Below are 12032 nucleotides of genomic sequence, written 5' to 3' on the forward strand. Positions count from 1 at the left end.
ATGTCGGGTTGTGCGCGCGGGAGATTTGGCAAGAGGGGCGATGGAAATGGGTCGTGGCGTGGTGAGCGAAGGAGGTGTAAGATGGGCGGCCGCCACATCGCCATATAGCCTCTTTACAGTCACAACGCGACATGTTGAGATCGATATTGTGGACTTGCCTGGGTATATGACATCGTATGGTGGGCGACGAGCGGTGAGCAGTGACTAGTGAGCGGTGAGCGACGAGCAGCGAGTGGTTGACCAGCAAGAGCGAGCGCTGCAGGCGCGCGGTCTGCCCTGCGCCGCGCCACCGGATTTGTCATCCATTTGGTACTCCGCTCAGACCGCTCTCTGCGACTTTTTCGGAGGGGGCCTATCGTTCTGATAACAGCTGTGACAACCGCGATATTCCTTGAACACTGTACACTGTGGGGATACAAAAATACATCGCCACGCGAAAGTACGAATACAAAAACCCAAACACATATACCCATGTTCCCGGCGACATCCTGCCGGGTCCGCAGTACCCCCCAGCAGCATGACGAGCGCGTTCCTCCTCATCTCGACTCCGACATGTCCGATCACTCCTCATCCACCCGCTCAACTCTCGTCGCCATCCGACCACTTTGACTCAACTGGCCGCCGGCGACCCCCTTCACTACAGAACAAATCAATGAGTGAGCCATACAACGCCGGCGGATGGGAGGAGTGCTTACCCGAGGTGTCCTGCGAGATCCATTCCGCGGCCGCGGCATTCAATGCCAACGCCTACAATCAGCATACTGAAGACATTGACTGGAATGCTTCTCACCTCTAACTACAGCATGCCAATGTCGCCGGCGGGACCGCGTTCTGCATCGACACCGGCGGCCTGGGCACCAGCCGTCTTGTTAATACGGAGCCGACCGACGGCAGCCGCAAACAATCCGCGCGACCAGGACTTCAAGGTGTCAGGCAGGCCGAAGATAATGCCAACGACGATCTATAATGTCGGTATTAATGTAGCTCCTCCTCACAAGACGAAATTCTGCGTACCTCGAATGCTCCACGCAGCGCACCAGTCAGCTGCTTCCAAAGGTCTGGGGCACGATTCACAACGCTATACAGAATGATTGTCAGTCTCCCAGCATTCATAGGATGATAGGACGGGTACGGACCTCTGCCAAATGGTCGTGTGTAGAGTCAGCCAGAGGATGAAGTGGCAGACGTCGTGAAGTGCGCCGACGACAGCCATGACCAACATGGCGATATCGTAGGTCGAGTCGTGCGCGGCCATGGAGTCCTCTCGAGCCTGAGTGTAGAGCACGAAGCCACTAGGCAGAAGAGGCATCGCTGAGCAAGCGGCGTGAGTGGGGGCAGGAACAGAGATGGGCTGCACCTTTTATGTGGCCGCCCAGCCGAGGGCTTCTCCTCGGGGGTCAGCACAGGACCTCAATACAAAAGCCATTCGTTTTATGTATCGCTGAATATCTCATCTTGGGGGCACGCAGGTTGCTGCGGTACTGATACAGCTTCCGCATGTGGACTTTGGGGAACCTGCGCGCGCTCCGACACCTGCTACCGGAGCCGCCCGCACCGTGCATCGAGGCGGACGCACCATATCGCTACAAGCTCCTGGGGCTTCGGTCATCTATGAAGACGCCGGCATCCGGGTATATCAGTGCTTCGTTGCATATGGCCCCGCGCGCCCACCCCGCCGCAGCACTGCGGGACTGCCGCGCAGCTGGACTCATCGGGATACTTGTCATGATATTTGAGAGGCTACCTGAGCTCTTTGCGCTGTGTCACGAATGAGAGCGCGGTGAGTGTCCACATGGTGTACAAGTCAAGAGAACCACACACGTTCGCACATTTGCCACCGGTCCCGACTCCCGAGTGGTCCGGCGGAGCTCTGGGGCTGCAAATCGCGATGACCCCCGGTCCTAGCACGAATTCCTCGCGGAGCCCTGGGGTACGAACACACATCTCCGATCGAGGCTATGCTTCTTGAAAGCTTGAACCTGTATGCGTTGAGTGAATATGACGTACCCACACCTCCTGCCGGAGACGCGCTACAGGCTGATAGCATTCAACGTCAGTGCGCTAATGTCGTGGTGCTGCGGCGACGTTTTGCGTAATGCGTCCTGCAAAAAGGCATCGGCCCGCAGTACCATAATCTGGCAGGCGGTTAGCCCTCCAGGGCAGACCGCATCTGCAGCACGCCGGTCAACCCTGCGCCCGTCCTAAGACCCAGATGCGGCTGACATCGCTGCCCGGGGTGACCTGCGCGAGCCGCCCAGTCTCGACGTGCCGGATCTCGAAGAAGCGCGAGTCGAACAGGTGCACGTATGGCGCGTGCCAGGCGACGTGCTATGCTATGCCTTGCCTCTCGATCGTCCCGATCGACCGGCGGGATATCCGTGGCGGTCATAGAAGGCGCGAACTCTATATATTACATAGATGTTATCAGAAGCAGGTCGGCGGCGATAATAACATACTCAGACCGTCATAATGCAGCAAGAACTTGACCACGTTGCTCGAGCGGAACGTGCTCATTGGTCGACATGACTCGCACTGCTTCGCCAACTTCTCGAGTCGAGAATCGTCGCGTTATGGAGTCGCAACACCTTTGAAAAATATAGCGACAGTCAACCATTGATGTCAGTTGTCAACTAGGACGGGAGCTTACTAGATGAGGTCCATGATCGTGAATCTCTTCGTGCGTCGGATGACGATCTTCGCTATCAAGAACATCAAGCCGAACACCTGCGACAGGAGAAGTCCTACAACAACATGTTGACAGCAAAAGCAACGCTGCGTCGCTCGCACGAGCCTCGCCGGTAAATACCTCAGGCTCCGATAATCTGTACAGCAAAGTACGGGCGAGGCGACGAGGGCAGCGAGACTTAAAGAGGCAGAATCACAGGCCGCGGACAGCTGAGACGATGGGAGATGGTGGAGAACGCGAACGTGAGTCGATGCATGAAGTAGGCTCGTAAACCAGCCTCACATTCGGAGGCGGAAGACAGTCGTAGCATGAAGGAGAGTCGATCGCGAAGAGCTGTGCCCGAGTGTGCCCGCTCCGGAAGCTCACTAAGCGCTCGTTTCCAAGTTTGCCGGTTAGTAGTTCGGACCTTCCTCAGCTGTCTTTCTCGTAAGTCTCCGGTCATTGTAAGTACCCATCGCGCTTTCCATCGCGCTTTCGTGTTCAGCTGAAACACTCGCACACTCGCACACTAGGCCCCGGTGCTCCCCCGAATTCTCCAACTGCGAACTCAACCAGTGCCAGTGACAGTTGACATGATGAACAGATGCATCGCAACTTCTAAAACCTCTCTTGTCGCACAACTGTGTAGAAAGGAAGTTTGAGAGTGACATAGGAGCCCAGCGGAAGAATCAAACTTTACATGCATCTCAGCTGCGGGCATACATTATAACGCTGCTATCAGTACTAGTAGGCACGCTCTTTGTGCTCCGGTACCTCTTTCCAAATCACTCCTCCCGGGTACATCATACAGGATGGCCACCGCAATATTCCAAGATATCAGTCTTGGGGGTACTCTAGGAGTTATCCTTTTGGGTGCCTGCGTCTCATCCATGTGAGTCCCCTGCTCTCGTGTGGCCCGGAAAGACAAACACTAACACAGAGTTAGGATGTATGGGGTAACTTGTCTTCAAACGTTCACCTATTACCGCTCGGAAAAGGCAAAGAGCGACAGCTACTGGCTGTACACATTGGTGAGCATAGTCTGATCTGCCTCGTGGGGTGCAGTGGTACCTAAGTTTAACGATACCGTCTCAAATTTACAGGTGGCTGTTTTGCTGTAGGTCCTCTCAGCCAAATCCCGCCCCCCGCGCTGTACTGACTCACTTGACTGCAGCGTTCTCGACACCACACACCAAGCAGTGGTGATTCACATCGTATACAATTACCTTGTGCTCGACTTCGCAAACCCGCTTGCCGTGGTGGACTCGGTGTGGTGTGTACTCCTCTTCTACATCGCTCGACATTCTATCCGTCTTGACGTTGAGGATAACCTGCAGGAGCGTCCCGGTAAGCGCGACGTATATATATCAGACCGGTCAGCTCAAGAGTACTCCTACTGTGATCGCCGCATTTGCTCAGACCGAGGTTGTGTTCAACGTGAGTTTCCGCTCGTGACGCTCCCTCGTGTCAACGCGCTCATCATCCCAATGCAGGGCCTCTTAGCCCTCATCCTCAATGTGCAAGTCATGGTTGTCATGTGTAAACCCTTATTCTTCAACTAAGCGCTGTTTGATTAGATTTTTAACATTTCGTCTGTGGTGTGGTATGTTGCGTATCTCTTCAAGCGATACGCTCCTGGCGCTGACATGATGCGCGTCTTCGTAGTGAGCCGTCTATACTCCCTCACTGCATTTGGGGTGAATGCTGCACCCCTCATTTTGTACCTGTATCTGAAGGCTAACGTATCTCGGAGGCGACATTGACGATCGCAAGCTTTGGTGCGTACTATCTTGTTCGGTACATACAAGATCAGGGCCGCGCAAGCTGATGGACTAAATACCAGGAACGAACATATGTAAGTCTATCATAGTTATGGACCGGTCGTCGAGGTATTAGACCTTACCTACGTCTCAATCAAGCATACGGCAGTCAAGCGTAAGCTCCGAAATGTACCACTTCTGACACGGAGTCAATGTGAATTGTTGGCATTAGGTACCAGTATACCAACCTGTTCCAAGAGGAAGTATCCTTGCGGGTAGGTCTGCTCGCCTGCCATCAGTGCACGCTGTACCGCTGCTGACCTTTCACGTCCGAAACACCCATAGCCCTATGGCATCGCCGCACTGTGTACTGCCGTCGCCACCGAAGTGACACTCTCGTTTTCGCTGGCATATTACCTGCACACTCGCCGCTCGGGTGTCCGAAGGTGCGAGTCCCGTCTACTTACAAGTACCATCTACGGCTGCACAGCTCACCGCTCCCCGATAACCACCAGGTCGGACGATATCGTCACCAAGCTCATCGCGCTCACTATCACGACCGGCATGCTGACTACGTAAACGACGATCACGGTGCTCAGTTGTCCATTCTGTTGCTTACAAGTAACTACCCGTTCCATTCCAGGCTTACGAACTTTGTGGACCTCATCGCGGTGAGTCGCAGGCCGTCTTCTATGGCATCCCAAGAGACTTCATCAGCTGAGCGTCGTGGCAGTATCTCACCGCGCACAACAACCTCTACGTTCTCTTCTTCAACTTCCTGCTCGGAAAACGTACGTGGCGGCCTACTCATCCCTCGCCCCTAAACCATCGCTGAACGCAGCCTTGTAGTGTATGCAAACGCTATTCTGACATCGTATGTCCAATCAGCGATAGCCGCGAGCACATCACCACTGACCTTGCACTCTGGCACTCTGCCGTCCTGGGCCTTGTACCATAGGTTGAACAGCCGTGCATACGTGCTCGGCAACGGCCAAGGGGCGTCTGACCACGAGGCCATCCGGATGCCCTCTATGCACATCGCTCGCAGCGGCAGCACCAACGGGACGCAGGAATACCCGGTAGGCCACCGCGAAGTGCGCATTGACGTGAATAGGCTCGTGAGCTCCGTGAGTACCGCGCAGTTGTTTTACACGTCCACTATCGAGCTCTCTGACGCACGCGCTGCGGGACTGCCTTGCTAGGACGCTGCAGTGGACGACTCCTCCGCGCGGACCAAGTTCGAAAGGTACGTTGTTCAGCCGCGTGCGCCGGGATCGCTCCGCTCATTACCGTTCCTCGTTCCAGTGTTTGAGGATGATCATACGTTTCCACGGAAAGGGATTATGCGACATCGTCAGGCGATATTCCACGTTATTTATCGGCTGGAACTTCGACGAGGCAGCGGAAGACAGAACTTATGTATGGATGACTCGGTGTTTTGCGAGCTCGCTTGCCTGTGGGTGGCCTTACGGCCGATGATTTGAATGGTTTTAAGGCTCGTATGCTACTGTTAAAATGCGGCGTGCCACAAGCGTGCCATATCTCGATAGTCCTTAGCCATGTCATACTACTAGAAAACATCTTCGAGCTGTCAGAGCCCTCCTGTTGACTGTACAGAACATCACTTTACCGCCATGACATTTCTGCCTGTGTACGATTGACTCGTTTGAATAGAAGCTCAAAGCACGGTACAGAGCGAGTTAGCTAACTGCTTCGTTTCATGAATAAAATCTTGAGCTATACCAGAATACGGCAGAAAGCGCGAATACATTGCGATGCGAAAGATACGATTACAAAAAATCTAAGCTCATATATAATCCATGTTGCCCTCACCCCTGCCATCTGCAACAACTCCAAGGTCCAACGGACCCGCATGCATGCGCGAGAAATGGCAGAAAAGGCATGCACAGCGACCCGTCCGCTCACGAGCGCCACGACAGCGCCGGGTTCAACCGTGGCGAGTGCGGCGGCGAGTTGTTCTGCGAAAAGTATGTCGTCGACTGCGACGGCGACGCGAGCGACCCAGGCAGGTATAACGGGATCGTCGGGATGAGCTCGAAGACGTGCTGCGCGATTGGCCGCCCCGCGCGTGTGTTCGGGCCTAGCGGCGCCGCCGCGTCCGCAAGGTTCATCACCCCGTGCACGCGCGGTTCCTGCGAGATCATCTCCTGCCCGTACCCCTCCTGCGCGGCCGGCGTTTGCGGCACGCCCGTAACCCCGCGCCCGTCCCAGATACAGCGCACATCGTTGCCCGGGATGATCTGCGCGAGCCGCCCGGTCTCGACGTGCCGGATCTCGATGAAACGCGAGTCGAAGAGGAGCACGTATGGCGGGTGCCAAGCGACATGCTCTGCTGTGCCTTCCCACTCGATCGTCCCGATCGACCGGCTGGGGTCTCCGTGGCGGTCGACATACAAGCCAAACTCTGCGCATTAAGACTGTCAGAAGCAGGTCGGCGGAGATGAGGATATTTTTCATACCGTCATAACAGAGCAAGAACTCGTCGTTACTCGAGCGGAACATGCCCATTGGCCGACATGACTCGCACCGCTTCGCCAACTTCTCGAGTCGAGGATCGTCGCGTTGGGGAATCGTGACGGACTTGAAGCTGTATAGGGGGTCAGCCGCTGAGGGCATTAGCTCAACGAAACGGTAACGTACTCGGTAAGATCCATGATCTCGAAACCCTTCGTGCACAGGATGACGATCTTCGCCTTCAAGAAGATCAAGTCGAACGCCTCCGACGGAAGGAAGAAGTCCTGAAGTACAGCGTCAATAACAGCGGTGTTTGACAAAATTAGACGATACTGACCCTGTACACGCGGAACCATTCAGAACGTTGTGAGCGCAAGCCTAACCTGGAGCCGAAGGTCCGCGGCGCGTCCGTCCGCTCATTGATCTTTCCGACGACTGGTTCAAGCACACGGAAGACGCTGTCCAGCTATAAGGGACCGTCAGCACGCGCAAAATGGATGGCCGCGAAGTACCGAACTCACTCCTTTCTTCTTCATGTAAATAACGAGCGTGCGTCCGTTCAGGTTGCCAACGCTGAAGAAGTGTACGTCTTTGTTTCCACTGAGCTTCTGCGGCGTCTGTGAGGTATGCGCGCTTTGTGGTGACGACGGGACCAAGGCCTCGATATGGTATGCAAATAGCGACTGCGCAGCACACGTGAGCGTGGAGGACAGTGTGCCCGTTGAGTGCAACTGACCTTGTCCGCGAGCACCAGGAAGATACCGAAGTCTTCCAACATGGCGCACTGTGTCACCATCTTGAGATGAAGCACACGGCGCAATGCTGTCTCCAATATCAGAAACTCTGCCTCTTCGATCGCATGTAGGGCACTTACACCGCGAGTCGTGACGGAACCCAATCCAAACGCCTTCGGCACACCCGATCGCAACAAGCCCGCGACCATCGGCAGTAGCTATCCCGCCGTTAGTACGCGCACACCACTACTGCGACAAAGAACACTCACTGAAGGGTACAGAGCAAGTAACCTTGCCAGTGAACGCGTTCTCGTGGTTCCACGACGTGTTGCCCGAGCTCGGGCCCATCGCGGGGACAAGGAACGTGTCCGCGCTGAGAGTCTCGATCTCGAACACCTTGTTCGAGTCTTGCACGACCTTGCGCAGCCCGATCGCCTCCTCGAGCTTCTGCTTCCACTCGTTCCGCACCTGCGACGACTCCGCGAACACGGTGTACAGCCCACCGAGCCGTCCGTTGTGATGGATTGTGCACGGGTACACGAGCCGCGAGTCGGTAGCGGAATCGGGGGACTGCTGCATGCCTCCGGGGGCCACGGCGTCGCCGGCGTGACGCTCGGACCGGCCAAGTCGGAGGATGCTGTTTCCGCGTTGCGTGGCAGGATCGGTGAAGTTCGCCAACGTCAACAAGTCCAAAGGAATGGGCTGAGCAGTATCGTCAGAAATGATCACGGGGCGTACAGTTGGAACTCACTCGTCTGTATACGTGGTACTTGGTAGTACCATCCCTATCCTTTGGCTTAGTCATGACCACTACAGCCGACGTTCAGTTTTGAAACACGGAAGTCTGGAAGGTGACTTACGGTAGTTGTCGAAAAGCAGAACGAAGAGCTCCGTCCATCCGTTCCATTCGAAGCCGGTATCGGGCTGACGTAGAAGCTTGCCGGTATGTATCAAGGATCGGTTCTCGTGGAGCAAGTCCATATCCTGGTGCAAGGAATGAGTTTGTTTCCAAACCACCGAGAAGTAAGGACACTTACGATCACTTCGCCGCTCTTGAAGACAAGGTTCGAGTTGTACCGCCACACTTCGACCTTCTGCTTCGCAGACACAACACCGGGCTCTGTCTCCTTACCGAGCGACTTGATCACGTCCAGGACCTGCGGAATGTAGTCCTTATCCTCATGGTCCTCTGGCGTCTCATCGAGGATGTTCTTGAGCAACAGTTCGTAACGCAGAAGACGGGGAATGGGCCGATTGATGAAGTTCTTCATGTCGAGTCGATGCGAATCCGGGTGCCTCGTACATTGCTAAGCGCACATGATGAGTGAAAGCTCGTAAGAGTCAAGCCGTCAGCACCTACATCCACAAAGCTCTTGAACGCCGGGTTATTGGAGATCTCGTCGTCGATCCGGTACGCCGCAATCGGGTAGTTCGGGATGTACTCCATGTAAGCCTCCCGGAAGTTGAGCACGGCGTCGTAGATCGCCGCGGTGATGCTGCGAATGACGGGATGCTCCTCACGCTGAATCTCGTGGAGCTTGTTGAGCATCCGCCGGTGGTGGGTGTGCAGCTCGGCGTAGTTGTGGAAGACCTCTTGGATGAACTGCTCGAGGCGGTCCCGCGGGATGATGGGTGGGTCCATCTCGCGCAACGGGGAAACGTACATCTAGTTCGAGTCAGGAACTCCGCTTGCTGGATGATCAATGAACGATGACTGACCACTTCGATGTTCTCGAGGTCGCGCACGTAGTCCATTTCACCCTTGATGACCTCGAAGATGATGCTGACATGGATGTAAGTAACCGGGCGGCACGCGCGCGGAAATCAGACCTACTTCTGACGCTTGATCTCCTGTTTCGACAGGCTGGCGATGACCTCCTCTGGTACAAGGTTATGCCAATCCAGTTTCCCGGAAGGTCCCTTGCCCATCGCAGATTGCCAGGTCCATAGTTGGGCGACGCCTTGTAGCTTCTTGATTGCGTCGATCGCCTCCTTGAGGAAGTCAATGTCCGGGTTGCCCTCCGTCGTCTCGTTGCAGATCGCTTCAAGCACGACAGGGTACTTCTGTAGGTGCTCAGAAGGCCTGCTGAGGAAGTGCTTCAAGTCGAGACGGTGGGCATCAGGGTGCCTTGAACATTGCTAACGACCAGATTTAGCGTGTACTCATTTAACGCTCTATGGGTAAAACCAACCTCAACGAAGCGCTTGAATTCTGCGTTCTTGTCCAACTCATCCTTCATGCGCTTCTCCGCGACGGGCAGATTTCCGACGTAGTTAGGGTATGTCACGCGGAACTCAGTCGCGGCCTCCAGGAAGATGTCACCGATGCCCTGAATGACTGGCGACTGCTCGCGCTGGCGGACGTTGATCATTTCTAGAAGGCGGCGATTGCACTCCCGCAAATCCAGAATGTTCCCAAAGACCTCGTCAATGAACTCGTCGATTTCACTTGCCCTGATGACGGGCGGGTTGGCGGAACGGAGTGGCCGGACGAAGAGCTATCGAAAAAAACATCAGACGTCAGCCAGCTTGAGTACGTAGGAAATATTCCTTACCGTCTCAACGGTGTCGAGGTCACGAAGGTACTGCTTCTCCTTCACGATGAGCTTGTGTATGATGCTGCCGCCAATCATCAGACGTGTCGCGGACGCCGATCTGGTAAAGCTTACTTTTGCCTGTTGATCTCACTGTCCGGCAGGGTTGCCAGCAGTTCCCGAGGAACTGTCCGAGTCCACTCATCCTGCACATCCCGTACATATCAACTCGGGGAGTGTCATACCATGCAATAAAGCGTACCTTGTCCTCTTCCTCCTCCTTCTCCGAGGGGCTGAGTTGTGGGAGCGCACCTCTCTGCAGGGCTTGGGATCAGACGTTAACGTATGAGAATATCACGAAAGACGTACTCGCCGCGGGCATGTGAACGAGTAACATGGATTCTCGTCGTCACAACTAGACGCGTAGCAGCGCGTCAAAAGCGTGATGACCGCGGTCGGCAGCTCCTCACGCTCCATGCGCATGTCAGAACCGCCCTCTTGGTCATCCCAGAACATGTACACGTCTTCGACGCCATCCTGCAGAGGGCGGTCGCCCCACTCGACCTCGTAGAAGAATAGTTGGCTTTGTAAACTGCGGGCGACCTGCAATGCCGCTCTTCGGTCGTTTGTCGATATTCCATGGGTCAAGAGGAGCTCGCGCTGGATTTGCGACTGGATCGTTGACTACAACAAGGTGAGCGGTGCCCGGCATAGCATGCGAAGCACACATACCACAACGTCCTTGCCTGTGAAAGCACGAGGATACGGTATGCTGCCCTTCACATGGGTCCCACGTGGGACCTTGTCCCTCAAGCGTACCGCGATGTGGCTGAGCAATGCGGGGTTGAAGAACCTGTCGTCGCCATCCTCAGAGGGGTCTTCGTCGTAGAAGTCATCCTCCTCATCGACGAAGTTCTCGTGCAGTTCCAGTGGGCGCTTGATGTCCTGGACTGTCCGCACCAGATCGGGGTCGCGCCATGTCGAGCTAGACGAAGCACCGGGGCCCTGAGAAGAGGGCGCGCTGTACATGTCCTGTGCCGGCTGGTAATAGTACGATTGTTGCGAAGGTGGCTGCTGAAACGTGGGAGCTATAGATGGCGGTGAGGTGGTGGACCAGCCACCATCCGAGCTCTTGGAGATGTACGAGCCCGTGGAATTTCCGCGGTCAACTGAAGTCGCAAGTGATGAGCTCGGCCGAACGGCCGCGTCGCTCTCGGGGTAGGTAGATGATAGTGTAGTGCGAGTCATGAAAGATGAGTTGCGATCGAGGCCGTTGCCGTTCTGGAATGAACCGACGGAGCCAGTAGATGTGGACCTGCCCAAGTCTGGAGCGGTTTGTGGATCTAAACGCAGAGTCAGTAGAAATTCCGGGGAACCAGGGCAGGTCACGTACAGCTGTGGCTGTACGGTATCTGAGGAGCAGCTCCATACGAAGATGTAGAGTGCTGTGAAGGAGAGTAGGGTCGCAACCCAGGGCGCGTAGAATACCCATCTGACGGCGAGCTCGGCGGACGCTCGTCCTCGTGGATGCTAGTATAGCCAGGTACTTGTGGCGGCAGCGCACCGGCAGGGGGTCGGCGTAGATCATTGGCCGCTGGTTGACGCCAACTGTATGCATCGCTTGCCTCGGGCACAGGCATGTTGTACTGCGTTCGGTAGGAGCTGTCCGAGGAGCCCGGTCGGTTTCCAGCGGAGCCAGGGCGAGACTCGGAACCGTTCAGCGAGGACAGTCTACCAAGCATAGCAGAATTCGGTGGAGGGTTGACTGCTCCATGGTACCCGTTAGACGCGCCATTTGCTGCGACTTCACCTGGTGTAGGAGGGAGCCGCCTTCCGCTGCACGAGGATCGGCATCAGTGGTGCC

General features: G+C 55.6%; 3 protein-coding genes across 3 annotated transcripts; 1 reads left to right on the top strand and 2 right to left on the bottom strand.

The window, feature by feature from the left end:
* Window positions 1–796: 796 nt before the first annotated feature.
* On the bottom strand, window positions 797–1309 carry TRAVEDRAFT_47148 (uncharacterized protein; the record flags this gene model as incomplete). Its single annotated transcript, XM_008039290.1, has 3 exons — window positions 797–961; window positions 1015–1078; window positions 1137–1309. The coding sequence occupies 3 exons, from the start codon at window positions 1307–1309 to the stop codon at window positions 797–799; spliced, it is 402 nt and encodes a 133-aa protein (XP_008037481.1).
* Window positions 1310–3840: 2531 nt separating this feature from the next.
* TRAVEDRAFT_121034 (uncharacterized protein) lies at window positions 3841–4227 on the top strand (the record flags this gene model as incomplete). Its single annotated transcript, XM_008039833.1, has 1 exon — window positions 3841–4227. A coding segment is annotated over one exon (387 nt), but the record flags the coding sequence as incomplete, so codon positions are not given.
* Window positions 4228–6347: 2120 nt separating this feature from the next.
* TRAVEDRAFT_121095 (Dbl domain-containing protein) lies at window positions 6348–11197 on the bottom strand (the record flags this gene model as incomplete). The annotated part of the gene is made up of 20 exons (XM_008039834.1): window positions 6348–6850; window positions 6906–7033; window positions 7087–7184; window positions 7238–7366; window positions 7422–7583; window positions 7637–7722; window positions 7775–7852; window positions 7904–8336; window positions 8386–8444; window positions 8495–8618; window positions 8672–8941; window positions 8995–9300; window positions 9354–9417; window positions 9469–9773; window positions 9827–10132; window positions 10190–10253; window positions 10304–10374; window positions 10431–10484; window positions 10538–10852; window positions 10901–11197. 20 exons carry the CDS (start codon window positions 11195–11197, stop codon window positions 6348–6350), a joined length of 3852 nt encoding a protein of 1283 aa, XP_008038025.1.
* Window positions 11198–12032: the final 835 nt, after the last annotated feature.

This window comes from Trametes versicolor (genome assembly GCF_000271585.1).
Source record: "Trametes versicolor FP-101664 SS1 unplaced genomic scaffold TRAVEscaffold_5, whole genome shotgun sequence".
Classification (NCBI taxonomy): domain Eukaryota; kingdom Fungi; phylum Basidiomycota; class Agaricomycetes; order Polyporales; family Polyporaceae; genus Trametes; species Trametes versicolor.